Here is a 15,377-nt window from a genome sequence, read left to right as displayed (position 1 = left end):
CCTGGGGAGCTAAGTCCTGGGGTCAGCATGAGTACCTGGGCAGGAGCAGGGGCAGGAGGAGCTGGCAACTGGCCATCAAGACAAGTGGGGGAAGGGCTGGGGCTACTGTTGCCATCAGTGATGCCTGGAAGGTGGCAAGGCCAGTGGCTGGCAAGCCTTGTCACCAGTGTGTACTCCATCCTCACCATGTAGAGTCGAAGCACACGGCCATACAGAGTATGAGGGGTGTGGAGACAGAAGACTCTCCCTGAAGCAATCAAGTCATTGCACCAAAACAGCAGCTCCCTGGTGATGGGTGTGAAGAGGAAGCAAGGTCTGAAGCCTTTATGAAGTGTTTTGTTGCCCTAATAGATCTTTCCTTCTTGAAGTGACTCCTTACAATGAAAAAATCCCTCTGGATCTCTATTTACTGCAAATGGCATTGAGGCTAGAGGTCTCCAATACTATTAGGGTTTAGCTAACTTCTTTTTTCTTTGGAGAGCTTCAACAAAAATCAGATAGAAGGTGCAGTATTTAATTTTTATTTTTTTTTGTTTTGTAAGCATCTTCATATTTTAAGCTGTTTTGGACATCCAGAAAGGAAAACATTTTAGAACTGTAACTCCAATACTTCTGTTAGGCACCTAAGCCTGATTTTTGGTATTAAAGTGGGCTTCCTGATTAACGTAGCCTTGAGTGCTCATCAGTCCTATAAAACTCTCTGAGAGCTGCTGGTGCTGAGCACCTCTGAAAGTAAGGCCACCTATTTACTTACTTAATTTTAGGCATCAAGAATTGACAACTTACGCTTAAAATGCCACATATCTCTGTATTATTGCACCCTTGGTTAAAAAGCAGTATGTTTAAGTTGTCTTAGTTGTTCTTTACGAACCCCAACTGCTCAGCCAGTGCAGCTAAAAAGCCAGCCACCAACAGCCATACAAGCTTGCCAGCATGCTGCCCACTGCGGACGAAAAACCCAGTGCTTCTGTCAAGGAGGCCTGTTACAAAGCCAGGCTGTTATTTATATGCTGCAGTTCCAGGATCCTGGTAAGCATCCGCAGTGCTCACCGCTTAGTATTGTGAAATTACTTTCTGAAACATTTTGCTTTTAAGCTAGAACAAAAACGTGACTTGTTCTCATCTCGGGGGGAGGAGTGTGGGGAAATCGACAAAAAAGGGATGGAAGTAAAAGATTTACAAGTTCCTTTGCTTGTTATTAAAAAGGGGAAAAAATCAACAGCAAAATCTGCAAATCCCCCTCTTCCACTCTTAAATAATGTGAAAAGAAACCAAAAAAGGTCCCAAAATCCCCACTGGAAATCTTGAAAAAAAAACAAGCAATCCAAGAAACCCCTATTAAGCATTTCCAAGAGGTTTTTTTTTGCCTTAAAATATCTTTTTCTTTCCGGAAAGCAGGGAAAACAGGGACATGTACAATTCATCATGTCAGCTAAGCAAACACACTTAATATTCCCTGAACAGGACCCTGACTAAGGCTCTCCAAAGATTAAATGTCAATATTTTACTTTAAAAAATCTAAATTTCAGGGACTCTTGTAAACAGCATGTAACTGGAGGTGATACTAGATTATACTCCAGAAACACCTTACAGTTTGAGCAATCTTGAAGAGCTGTGCTCTCTGGCACTTGGAATAAACGATCTATTTTAAATATTCTTGATAGCATTTCAAAAGCACAGACAAAAAACATTTGGGAATGGAAAACAATTACCTCAATTTCCCCTCTGGAAAAAGCAAAAAAGAAAAAGTGCCTACATGACTGTATAAAACCCCCATGTATTTAAATACACTTCTAAAACTCAACTGTTAAAAAAATAAATGAAATAGACTAACAGGTTAAAAATCAGGTTTAGGTGCTGAGCTGTTACAAAGAGTAGTGCACTTCGCATTTGGACAGTGTTAAAACAATGTTTTTAATGTGGATGCTAGTGCAGAAACTGGAGATTAAACACAAAGAGACGCAGACAGCTATCACATGCAGGAAAACGAGGTTACAGGCACAGCAGCACCAGGCGCTCACCCATCACCGCGGGGAGGAGGAAGGGACAGGCATAGCAACCACAAGCCCAAAAGCAGAAAAGCGCATACCTTCAGCTTGGAATGAAAATCACGAGATTTCCTTCTGGCAAGAACCTGAATGTGACTAGACACCTGCAGGGTAGGGGAAGGGAGGAAACAAAGGAAAAGCCTGTAACCATGGAGATGAAAAGCCCCCTACAACTGGGCAAGCCAAACGTACCTTAATGGCGGCTTGAATTTCTCGAACTTTCTTTCTTGCTAAGACCTGTATGTGACTAGACACCTACATTGTTCAGGTTTATAGGGGGGAAAAAACAACAAACAAAAGAAAAACAAAAAGCAAATCAAATTTAAAACGTCTACTTAAAAAAACAAAACAAAACAAAAACCAAAACCAAAACCAACAGAACTTTTCTGAAGGGAGGAAGTTATCTGCATCTTCAGTAAGCTCTGCTGTTAAAGATACCACATTCCCAGCCAGACACCAAGCTCTTAGCACCGAGGCTTAACAATACAGGTCATCACTGCAGTGACTTGATGAAGGGGAAAAAAAGAAAGAATGAAGAAAAAAAAAAAAGAATACTCCACCAGGTTGTGCTTTCAGCTACGAGACAGAAGACACAGTTCACAGTTGGACACAGCCCACGTGCTTTGGTACCAATCCCCTCCATGGTCAGGCCCTGCGATCTCGTGCGGGGAGCTCACAGGAGTTCTACCCCATCTCTCTGACCATTTGCCACTAGGCTTGAGACATAACTTGGCACCAAGAAATTTTATTCATTATTTATTGTGTTCTGCAGCTCCAGTGTGGAGGCTCAGGCTGCATTTTGACCGCATTTGAAATGCTTTAAATTCTGGTACAAATGATAAAATACTGGCACAACATGGGTCCCTGAACCTGTGCTGGCTTTCTTAGTAATCTCAGCATCAAGTCTGCCTACAGAACACACATGTAAATGGGGACCAGTAACTGACATCAGTTTGAATGATGTCCAGGTTTGGCCCATTATCAATACATTCTGGTAATAAACCTGTGTAAACCTAGTTCTGCACAAGACCAGTTATTGGCCATTGCCTCATGTTGTCTGTGCAGCTAAGGGTCTGGACCCAAATTCACATTCCTGATTACTTAGGCACATACTGAAATCCATTCTATTGATGATGAGGGTTTAATGATTCTGCTGCAAGCGTTGCCCAGCAGCACTCAGCACCCTACAGCCCTGTGTGTGAAGGTTTAAAACCTTCAGTGATGGCAACAACTGCTAAAGAGAAATCTCTTACTCTTGTTTTACCCAAGGCATACCATATCAGATGTTGCATATTTTTCCTAAGTTAGTTATAGGTCCTGTCTGGGAAAGAACAAAGCAAAAGAAAAGGAGAAACAAAGCTTGATTTCCTCCCTCTAGAAGACTACTCCATGACAATAGGAACAAAAAGCCTGTACTTTTAGTAGGGAAACAAACAGTAATGCATAAATGAATACAGCCCCTGAAGGCCACCTTCAGACTTCTTCAGGAAGCAGCACAGGAAACAGTTTGCAGTAATTCAGTTGTACTATTGCTTACTAAGCAATTTTGTAGTCAAACATGTAGATGAAGTTTTCACACACATTCATCTGTTTTGCTTTCAGTGGGATATTAGTGGTGTTAAAGGTTATACAAGAAGCACAATCGTAACATTTAATTGCTCAGTTGAAACTCAAAAGTAATGACAATCAAACTTTTCTAAATGCTTGATCTAAAGTGATTTATGAATCGCTATAGAGGGTTGTGCAAGTATGGAGGCAGAACATATGTAAGCCACCACAGCCTCCTTGGATTCACCACAGCTCTATCAGCACATGCTGGTCAAGAATCTAGCCCCAAGGTCTGCAATTTGACTCATAATGCAACTTTAATATCCCAGTGTAACTCCTGACTCTAGGAGCTCGCATGGGCATAGCAGGGCAGAACTTGGGAATTTGTCTTTTGCTTCAGATTTCTTTGCCAATCTTTCATTTGTTCCTTCTCCACGTGCTGCAGTTTCTTTCCTTTCTCATGATTTTTTCATCCCTTGTACATATGTTTTCTTCCTGACTGACAACGGATACCACCCAGGGCAAAATATTACCCAGTTCAAAGTGCTTTAAATCTGAGCGCTGGCAGCAGGCCACCTTTGTGTGTGCCGACTCAGCATCACCTTTTCCTGTACTACAAAACACACGGAGCATGCAAGTGTATGAGCCTCTGCCTTCCCCTTTGTCACGTACATGGATGGGGAGAAGGGGAATTTCGCACCTGATGTTAGAGAAAGCAATGGGACTCTGCAATTTGCAAAGCATTTTAAACAGTGTAAAGGTTTGGTAATGGCTGCATGAACTACACAGTGTGTGCCTTCTGTGAGGCTGCTGATCACCGTGGATATTATAAAGGATCTAGTTGTGTAAGTTAACAGTTATGTGATAATCACCTCAGAAAAAAAACCTTATGACTGGTTAAAGGTTTATTCCAACTCTTTGATGAATGAAATCTTACGGTGGTCACAGACCAGGAGCCTGAAGGCTCTTAGGAGATTTTTTTGTATTATTTTTTCATCCTGTAACAAGTACTGCCCACGAGCTGAGAGTATGATTATGATCAGTCCTGCTAGATAGTTTTTTATTTATTTACCTCTCATATCCAGGGATCATAACCTCTATTATATTGGCAAATTATCTGGACTTTTACAAGTTACATTATTTACCATCTTAAAATAACCATGATATTCTGCAATTGTCCTTATAAAGAAATAAGGCACAATGCTTCATGCTTCTGCTTCAATTTCTGTCATTTTATCACCCAGATACAGGGGATAATAGCTTCATGTATACATAGGTTAATAAAAAAAATCATCCTCAAATCACCACTGAAATGATGCACAACATAAAGAAACCATAGTTTTAAATATTTTCTAAACAACATGTATTTAATCTGAACAGTGAAGTCAATACATCATCTCATCAGAGCTGAAGCACAGCCAGCCACTGCAGCCAAAAATGACACGTTTTGTCATTCACTGATATGCATACTTCCCCACTGGGTTATTTTACCTGCTTCCTGGTCCGTGTCTTCCCTGTTCTAAGTTTGATGTATCTGGCTATCAATTCATTCCTACCTGAAACAAAGAAAAATTCATGATAAGGGACAAACAGCTACATACACATAAACACCATCAAAACACCACATTTAAACATGAGCTCCATGCATATGAAGCTTATGTTCTCTTACATCTACTCCACTTTTCCATTGCAAACTGTCTATCAATATTTCTCATTTTTCACCAGTATTTCTTTTCCCTCTTCTTAACAGACATTGTATGTGACACACAAACTATGTAGAGGGCTATGGGTTCAGTGTTTTCCTGATGAAATCCTACAGCTGTTTGCAGGCAAAGGGAAACCTTGGCCAGTGGTGGTGCCCAGGATGGTCTCCTGCTGGAGAACTCCCCATGCTGGAGCTCATACAAGGTCTGAGATTCTGTGGCTTTGCTCCTGACTGCATGGGGTGGTGTTTGCCTTCCTGACCCAGCTGGACCCATGCTGGAAGAAGCAGCTGCTCATGAGAAGGTTGTGTGCCACTTCAGCCAAAGTGCGAATCACCCAGATGCTACAGTTTTGTGTCAGCTTTTCTCCAAGTTTTAATTCTATAAGGAGGACAGCAAAATCTGCCCTTCCTGTCGGGAAGCACTCTGCCTCCTCCACTGACAGAAATCACTGCCTCAGTTCAGCAGGTTATCAATCACACTCTTAAACTCTACGCATAAGAGTGGTCACCCCGCGGTGTGCCTAAGTTCCTGCTGCAGTGGGGCTGATCAACACGGTGGTTTGTTATTCAGAGCTCTATTTCTCTTGGAAATGTATAGTATTTCCAAGTTTCTAAAACCGCTATTTGACTCTTCTTCAGTCACACATTATGCTACCTAATACAAACTAATGTTTTCTTTCCAAATAATTTCCTTCCTAAATATTGCTGACATGGAAGATGACATAGTTTTATGTGGTGCCCTGTTTATTTTCACTGCATATTATGTTACTTCTCCATAAGCTGTAATAACTTAAATATACTTGTTCAACAAGTACTAAGTTATGGAATTACTTGCATTCAGTACAGGGGATAAGTAGACTATGTGTAGAAAATGAGAAAACTGATTTAGCAGCAAGCTGAACATGGGGAGGTTAAGAAAATAACTTGTCACCCACCAGGTTATTTTAAAATTGATGAGTACATAGCTGTGGAATGCAGAAAGTTATTAGATCAGCCAGGGACTCAAACTCTTTCAGTCTGATGTGGGGGAGAGAAGGGTAAGTTTTGAAGTAGCCTGACTATGTCTAAACAGCATTTTCTTGACTGGAAGATTGAACATGGTTAGTCAAACCTTCAGCAAATCTTCATTTTCCTCTTCTGTCTCTCCCTTTGGGATTTATTTTATACCCTTTTTATAAAATGTCTCATGGTTCCTGTCTCCTAGGTGGATTGTTTGCTAAATGGGTACTAGAATATGAAATACCAACATGCTTTATCAGATTCCCTGTTTTGGTCTTGACTGCGTGCCAGGTTTCCAACATCATGTCATAATAATGGGAATGTGAAGTTTGCAGCTCTTCAGCAAGTCTCTCCAGGACAAACTTTGAGAGGTAAATTCTGTGTGAGCACTTAGGCAAACAAGCAACATTTCTGCACACAAATGAGGGATTTCCATAGTCAAACAGAAGAGCAGCTAGTTATTACCTAATTTCACGCAAAGACCTTGTCTTTTGGCTGGACAGAAGTTCTGCAGCCTGCTGTATCCACAAGGTACTTGACATTTGCAATTTGCATTCACCCCATAAATACAAGAGTCGTGTTCATGGGGTGAAACTAGGGAATACTCTATTTTTGTATTCTCTATTTTCATGTTCTTTCTCATAATCCAACTGTTCACTTCAAATATGGAGATTTTGTCTTCATCATGATGGCTGCCCCATCCCAGGTTCAGCAGTAGCAGTCATTTTTCTCCTTCTTAGTAGCTGGTGCAGTGCTGTGTTTTTGACTTTCAGCCTAGGAACAGCACTGATAACACCAATGTTTTTAGCTGTTGCTCAGTAATGTTTACTCTGACCAAGGACTTTGTGAGTCCCATGCTCTGCCAGTGAGGAGAGGAAGCTGGAAGGAAGCAGAGACAGGACACCTGACCCAAACTAGCCAAAGGGTTATTCCATACCACAGCACGTCATGCCCAGTATAGAAACTAGGGGGAGTTACCTGAAAGGCCTAGATCATTGCTTAGGCTGGGCTGGATATTGGTCAGCGAGTGGTGAGCGGTTGTATTCTCTTCCCTTGTTATTTCCCTTATCATTATTATCATTGGTGGTAGCAGCAGTGGTTTGTGTTATACCTTAGTTACTGGACTGTTATCTCAACCTGTGGGAGTTACATTCTTTCGATTCTCCTCATCCCTCTGGGAGCAGGGGAAGGAAGGGGGGGGGGGAGGGTAGTGAGTGAGCGGCTGCATGGTTCTGAGTTACTGGCTGGGCTTAAACCAAGACACCCCTATGACCTTCTGCAGCAACAGCAGCTACCTCACAGTGCCAGGATGGCAAATTCACTTGCAGGTGTTGGGCATGGACAGAAATAGAGCTGCTCTACTCTTCATTAATAGTAGATGGAAAAGTTCTACAGTGGAAAAACATACAGTTTGGGAACAGGAACCAACGAGAGGCTGAGAGCCTGAGGCCATAGCAATGAGAGGGGAAAGGATAGGGTATACAATGATGTACATGATACTAAATGTGGTTTGGACAAGAGTTTTCCAAAACCTTCTTGTTTGATACTTTTTATGCTTCTGCAGTGCCCCTCTAATGAGTAACAGGCTAGCAGAAAGTGGAGGTGCACAAAAACTAAAAGAAAATCAAGAAGATAAATTTCACCACCTGCCAACATGGAGCCCAAAGGGTTGTTAGCCTGCAACAGCAAGCCTCTGAGATCTGGTGAGCTTCATAGATCACCATATTTCTGCTATCACCAATATGATAACTGGTATGAACATTTTCATATTTCTAAAAGCACACTTTGGTTTAATTAGGGAATGTCCCTCCTCCTTCTCTGCATAATCTGAAGTAATGTGCATACATTAAAAACCCAGAATAAGTTTTCTGGTGCAAAAAGCATTGTCAGGCTGTCCTTATTAGCAGCCAGTTGCTCTACAAGGTAATGTAAAAGATGTATTCCCAGCTCTCATCCCTCTGTCTACACTAAAGATGCTTCAGATACATGGTCACAGCACAGGTCACTCCAGCCATCCCTTGCCCATTAAGCCAGTCCCATGCATCCCTCAGCTATAGCTGAGGTTCTACAGTTTTCTTCCCAGTCACGAGAGCTAAAAACCTATTTTTGAAGGAAAGCTCAGATTCCCAGGTAGGCACTCGACAGGAAAAGCAGCTTTATAAAGAACACCAAGAACTGAAGATCTAGACTGTATTATGCAAAATACCAGTCAAGTGCTACCTCAAGTTGAGCCCCAGTCCACCCATGAAGTGCTCTGGCTTGAACCAAGGTGGGGCTCTCTAGTCACTGTCTAGCCTGGCAGAGGTATGACTTGGATTGTGGGTTTGCAAAGTGATCGCTTCCCCTTAAGGTGAGGTCTAGCTGAAGCCTTGCTGAAGAGTCAACAGGGTGGAATAGTCTGACTTTACCCAGAGGGAGGAGGAACTCTATAAGAAACCATGCAAAGTGGCCAAGACAACAACCACATGTTTTCCTTTCAGCCAAGTTTTCAACACAGCAAAGAAATGTGCATCAGGTTTAACAAGAGCAGGAGATACTGTAGCCTCATGAAGCTCACTAAATACCTTCTGCCCAGACAGAATGATCTGAAATAAATCCTTTTTGGACTACCAAAAGCCATAAACGCAAAAAGCAAGCACTGCCTAACATATACAAGATAGATGTCCCTGACTACAGGTTTACAGCCCTTCCATTATCTGCCAAACACTGGAACTCTTCCTTACCAACCTCAACAGATACTAGCAGAAAAGATCTTATCTCCCAATCAGCTAAGGCCCAGAGAAGATTTTAGAGAAATAAAGGCTAAAACGTCCTTTCCTGTTCTTGGGAATGAGAAAAGTTTGATACAAAATGAAGCTCCAGGAACTTCTTTAACTGCCCTTTAGAAACCTTCGGGTGAAAACCACTCATTAATAAATAGATGTGTTTTTCTCCAAGAAGAGCTCAGCTATGGAAATACTTTCTGTACACATCATCCCTCTCTCTCCCTCCCTGTCATATATCTCTGGGAAATTGCCTGGCAGAAGAGGTCAGATTTACGAACTATAAATGTTTAGCTCCTTCTTCTTGTCATCCACTATGACAGTCTCTACTTTGAATGTTTTGATTCAGATGCCAAAGAGATGCATGGGGAAGGGCACAATCAGATAAAACACCTTCACAGCACAGGAATATTTTCCAAGGATTTTGAAAAGATCTGGAGAGGGCCACAACCAATATTTTATATAAGCTTCCTCTTGTGTGTTTTGTTTGCTTGCTCGAGGGGGTTTATGTGCTTTGTCGTTTGTTTTTTTTTTTCCCCTTTTAAATCCTTTTATCTGTCATGCCCTTCTTTACTGCCAGTGCAGTTGCAAACTCTAGTTTTCCCTCCACTGGTGCTGAAGTAGAGACACTGTACACAACAGAACATCTTTAATTGTGGCAGAAAGTAAAAAGGGGGTTCAGCTAGGAAACAGCCGTCCGGGCCCCAGGGAGCGCTGCTCCTACCAAGCAGCAGGACACAGGCTTCCTTGCCTTCCCAAAATACTGCCGCATCCCTGAGGAGCATCACCCTAAACAAGGGGGTGTGCGGTGATCCTGGACACCTCGCAGGCGGTGTGGAGGGCTCACATTTCTGCTCTTGTTCAAAATAAGTAGAAGCAGCTGCAAAGCTGCAGAGAGGCTGCTCCCACCCGCCTCTCCCCAGGGGAGGCAGTTGTTGCTCTTACAGAGGGCCCTTGTGCACAGAGACCTCCCCCGCTAACGCTATTTCCAAAATCAGCCGAAGGCAGCCAAGCATCAGCCCCCACAAAGGTCTGCACCAGGATCTCAGGTGCCAATGCTGCTGCTGAGGGTGGGATTGGCCCCACTTGCTCAGCACAGCAAGGCCCCCAGTATGAAAATCACCTCCTGAGTGAGGAGGCCATAACTGGCAACCCCTTCACATGCCACAAATAGCACCATCATCTCTGCACAGGAGCCACCAGGCCACCACAGGCAGCTCTACCAAGACATACATGAGCTGTCGACATACCCCCAGCCGTGCCAGATCCCTTTCCCTTGGTCTCGGCCACAGGTATTGCTGCTCAAACCCAGTCCCCATTGGCAATGGGGCAGCAAGCCTGCGCATCACAACCCTGTGGAGCCACTGGCTGCATGGCAGGTGGGTGTCTTTATTTAGAACATTAATGACACAACTTAAATGTCCACCCTCCCAGCTCCCAGTAACAGGCACCATTCGAATGTGATAAAAATAGGCGAGTGTGGGAAACCAAGCCAGTTAGCAATTTGAAAATGGAGAGCTGATTTTTAAAAGTTTTCATACTCTGCAAAATAATTCAAGTAATGATCAAGTAGAAAAGCCTGTTCTTTTCAGATAGTGGTGTACTGTGAAGTCCTTCAAGTTCTAAGAGACTCTGGCTCGAAACAGGTATTTCACCTCCTGAGCATAAAGCCTAGGGACAGACCAGCATCAAATAATTCACCTCGCAAGTCCTGCTCGTGGCAAACCTTTTCAGCTGGTTATGGTGAACTCCACCCATGGTCGTCTCTGCTCGAAGGTGCTACAACAGCCTGGCGATTGTGAAGTGCTGCACGTGTGCCCAGGGGCCAAATCTGGAGAGCTAACGGGAATTTTGCTTGGTGAGGAGCCTGCTGATGAGCTCGCTGCACCTCAGGCTCTCCCAAGACAGCCCCTGTGAGGGGCACTGAGCCCTTTGTCTCACTGCTGAGCAAGGGCCAGATCCAGATCGCACTCAACATCGCAGGGGTCCATGTGTGGCTATCGTCTGCTAGGACACCCTTGGTTTGAACGCTTTCATCCATCAGAAGGTGGCCATGGGGCCCTTGGGCAGCCAGGCTTGCAGACTGCAGAGGAAGAGCTGCTGTGCTGCAGCACTCAGCCCTGGTACTCTTCTGCTCCGCTTTGCCGGCAGAATATCCGGCTTTGGGAGGGTTTGCCTAAAATTTGCCAGTGCCGGTTTCCGAAGCTGCTTTACAGCTAAATTGGCTAACAAAAAAGCCTCTTGTAGATAAAGAGCTCTGCAAGTCAACAACTGGCTAAGCAGTTTAAACCCCTAAGTAAGGCATCCTCTATTTAAACGTTATAGGCAAATCTAATTTAAGCTTTTAAAAATATTATGGGCAGGTGTTTAAGTCGTGCGCACACTGGGCTTGCGAGGGCTGCCGAGGGGGCTGGGCGGCGCTTCCCAGGCGGGCAGCATTTTGTTCAGACAAGCTTTCTGCAGAAGGCCACGTGACAGAGGCCAAATAAACAGCATCTGGGGATTTTCAATTACAGACCTTCACCCAGCATGCCTGCACTGTAATCTCTACCAGATGAGGCTCAGGCCTCACTATTTTCAATAATTCACACACTGTGTACACATAACATGACAATAAGGGCATTCATACAACCGCCTGATTCGCACATCAAAGCTCCCAAATGGCCAGCTGTAAGCATGCGTACTGCTGAATAATTCATTCTTTTCACAGGCTTGAAAAAACGCTCAGCGGGAGTTGGCAAGCTTGTGTTCTTTCCTGTGTGGTATGCTAAACTCAAATTTTGAAAGAGGTACAGCCCCACTAAAAAGAGTCAGAGATCCAACTATTTAAATGTGCATTTGCGAGCTTTCGGATGGCTGCTTACAAAAGAAAAAGAAAAGGGGGGCAAAAAAAAGGAAGCTCTATGTTTCCAAGTGGGTAGTGGAGATAAGATGCAGTAGAGCCTACATGTTTGCTGGGGCAGGTGTTTAATAGAAATGAAATTGTAAACTGTTTTCCAGATGGTAAAATATTTTTTACAGATATTATTCCTTGCTAAATATCTTACAGGTACCAGAGGTATAACAGTTAACAAGTTCAGCAAACTTGAAATCTCCACATATTTAGCACGTATTTTTCTATTATATAACAAAGGGCATTTTTAGTTAAGACTAACACATACGAAAAAGGCAAACACAGAAACACCAGAGCTAATTCTGCAACTCCTATTTACTGTTCATACAGATATGGGTTGAATACTAATTTCTAGATGATATTTTAACAACTCCAAATTTGCAGCTGTGTCTCTGAACATTTATTTAGCTTGCAATCGGTGAGTGTTCCAGGTTTTGAAAGTACTTTGGTTTATGCAACAAAGGCATCAGCTCCTTAAGAAAAAAAAAGGGGGGGAGGGGGGGGAGAGTAGAGGGGAGAGAGAAGGGTCTGCTTTATAATATCAAGTTTTCTTGACTGTCAATCAACGCCAGAACCAGCAGGATCAACTAGTCGTGACCTCTCCTTATAGCAAACACATGCTGCTTACCAGCTGTGGACTGTGTTTTTTACACCCTTTTCTCTATCATTCAGAATGGCTTCCTCCTAATCACAATAATCCCAAAAGTGCTAAAACATATCAATCGTCCTTTAAGCCCTGCCTACAAAAGGCCAGCCGTCCAGCCTTTATGGGCTTGTCCAACAGCAGCTGATACTTCATTCAACTACAAATCCAATTTAGCAGTTACAAGAGGTTTAGCATCACTGGAAAAATATTGGAGTTGATCCTGCACTCTTAAGTCAGCAAATATTCCTTTACCATATTGTTTAGCTTTTTTTTACCATATTTACACTTCTTCTGGATTTCCCTGACTGACTTCAGCAGCAGCATTTAACCTCTGAACTGGTAATATTTACAGTTAATCAAACAATGACTTTCAAAATATGTTTACCGCAAATACAGAAACATAAACCTATTTGTATTCCCACTGTTACAATTCTGAAAAAAAAAAACAACCCAACAAACCCAGAAACAAAACCAAGCCCAACCAACAACCCTAAAAACAAATACAGTAATTTCATTCAAAACCATAGAGCACACTTTATGCACTAGTTATGCAGGATGTTATTTACTATAGCCCTTTGGCCAAGTGAGCCAATGCAGACACTCCTTGATCCCCCTCCACTTTTTTTTTTTTAATCTTTTTAAGCAGGTATATAGGTAATGCCTTAAAGTAAAGAGGGGAGATCCTACCTAGGGAATGTACTATTCCCTACTCCAAACCTGCAAAGGTGTGGAAGCACTCCGTTTTAACCAGCCTTTAATAATGGAAATATAAGGCAGCAGATAACTCCTCTGGACCCATGAAAGAGAACGGGAGCTGCTTTTCACTTGCTATGTGATGAAAATAATCAGATTCAAACCTGCAGCAAGCACAAGATTCCCATCTCTCTGCATGGACACTTGTCAGAGGGCCAAAGCCACCTAGCTCACCCACAGCCAAAGACACAGGTCCACACAGCTCCCCAGGAAATGGGGCAAAAAAATACACCCAAGTGTCTTAGGGAGCTTGTTGCTTAACTCTGCATCAAATCTTTCCAGAGCCAAGGCTCTGCCTCTAAATTTGGGTAGAGAACATGTATGAAAGTGGCCATTCCAAGACAGGCCCGGGAAAGACAAAGACTGCAGAGTTCCTAAAATGATTTGTAAGCGTTGCCCTAGTGGTGTGTGTGTGTGTGTGTGTGTGTGTGTGTGTATGCAGACACACACACAAGATTACAATAAGCCACTTAAGTATTATTATACACAAATTAACTGCCTGCAAAGTATACTGTAACTGGGTTGCCCAAGAGGACAGAGAAGAGATCCAAGAAACAAAATAACTGAAATAATCCCTTTGGATGCTAATAAGGAAACAATTACAATGACTCACTAAAGTTATATTGTAATGATATTTCCAAAGAAAAGAATGTTTTGTGTGTTGTATTAAAAACAACAACAATAAAATGATCCCAGATTGAAGTAATACCACAATTTAATTTACACAGCAAAAGGGAAATGACCTAATAATAGCATGGAAAGATATTCTCCTCATGTGAAGTCTTAATCTTTTGGTTTTATCCCTGATTCACTTTTAAAGAAAGCAACAAAAAAGACCCATAGACACATCTGGTTCAAAAGTCTTCACTGACACTATGCAATGCATTGGATTGTATTTGGCAGGTCTTCATACTGGGAAATATTCCACATAAGCAATGTTTATTAATTTTCTTCTGACTTTTTTTAAACACAGGCAGAACGTATTTCAAAGAGAGAGGAATGATCCAGAGATCTCACTAAATATTCATTAATTAATATTTTGTCAGTATCAGTTGTCTCAACAAAAGAAGGTTTTACAATTTACTTTAAGCTCAATTTAATTAAAATCTAAATGTTACAAAAATACGGATTTTTTTTTGCTGCCTTGTAATTGTATTATTTTCTACTTACTCTAAACTGTTTTACTGCAACCAAAAATGCATTTCAAAACAAACAGCAATTTTTAGGCTTCAGAGTAGACAAAGAAATCCCCATAGGAAAAAAAAAAATCCCCAAACTTGACCTTTGCCATCTCTCTGGATCAGCTACAGATGTTTAATAGATTATACAAATACCTAGATGTCCTTAATCTGACATTCTTCTTTTTTCCCCCTGCTAGGAGCGGAACTCTTAGTAACCTATCTGTGAAGACCCCGTGTGCCTTCCACGTGCATATGTCATTGCTGTATTGTTTTCCAAGGTAGTTGCAATTTTTCAGCAGCATGAGCAGTTCAGAAAGGAGAAGACTCTTGCTCAGCACTACTGATGAAGTCTGATTGGGACAGGAATCCTTCAAATACACAGACAATGGGCTGGCTGACCTGCCATGCATGATGGATGAGTTAAGGGGATTAAAACCACTATTTGCATTAGAATAGATAAAAATTAGCAAAATAGAATATCTCAGTAGGTGGCTTCAGTTCTGTTTGTTCTTTTAGGCAAAATGAAGTTCATTTTTAAAGGAATTACGATTGTTTAAGTAACACTTATTTGCAGAGGAGAAATTCTGGATACTAGCTTTGGTTGTGTTGTTTATTTCTTAAGACATCCACTTCAATTATCACTACAACAGTATCCTTTTTCCTCCATATTTAATATTAAAACAGTACACAACTACAATGTTCTAGGCATTTTAGACCGTATGTATTACGTGTTTCTAAGCTGCATATGCCCAAAAAAGTGTTCTGAGTTCAGAGAAAGATGATCAAAAAGACCAAAAAATTGCTTTAAATTGGGTGTAGATGCTTCACTGAGGTTCTGAGTA

At 42.1% G+C, this 15,377-nt stretch overlaps 1 protein-coding gene across 5 annotated transcripts in view; it reads right to left on the bottom strand.

Moving 5' to 3' along the window:
* The window catches only part of TEAD1 (TEA domain transcription factor 1), a 162,066-nt gene that overhangs the window by 42,125 nt on the left and 104,564 nt on the right, over nt 1-15,377 (bottom strand). For 2 of the 5 annotated variants that reach the window (XM_034065274.1, XM_034065275.1), the window contains exons 4-5: nt 5,088-5,152; nt 2,241-2,303 (exon numbers count right to left, since the gene is read on the bottom strand). The exons of 1 other annotated variant lie outside the window; for it this stretch is intronic. In XM_034065274.1, the coding sequence (XP_033921165.1) occupies nt 2,241-2,303; nt 5,088-5,152 (128 nt within the window). Of the gene's footprint in view, nt 1-2,089; nt 2,153-2,240; nt 2,306-5,087; nt 5,153-15,377 lie in introns of those variants that run through there. 2 more of the 5 variants (XM_034065273.1, XM_031050280.1) reach the window with 2 other exon arrangements.

Source organism: Melopsittacus undulatus, chromosome 8, assembly GCF_012275295.1.
Source record: "Melopsittacus undulatus isolate bMelUnd1 chromosome 8, bMelUnd1.mat.Z, whole genome shotgun sequence".
NCBI classification, from domain to species: domain Eukaryota; kingdom Metazoa; phylum Chordata; class Aves; order Psittaciformes; family Psittaculidae; genus Melopsittacus; species Melopsittacus undulatus.
Note: the sequence above shows the minus strand (reverse complement) of the source record. Positions and strands in the feature narration are given on the sequence as shown.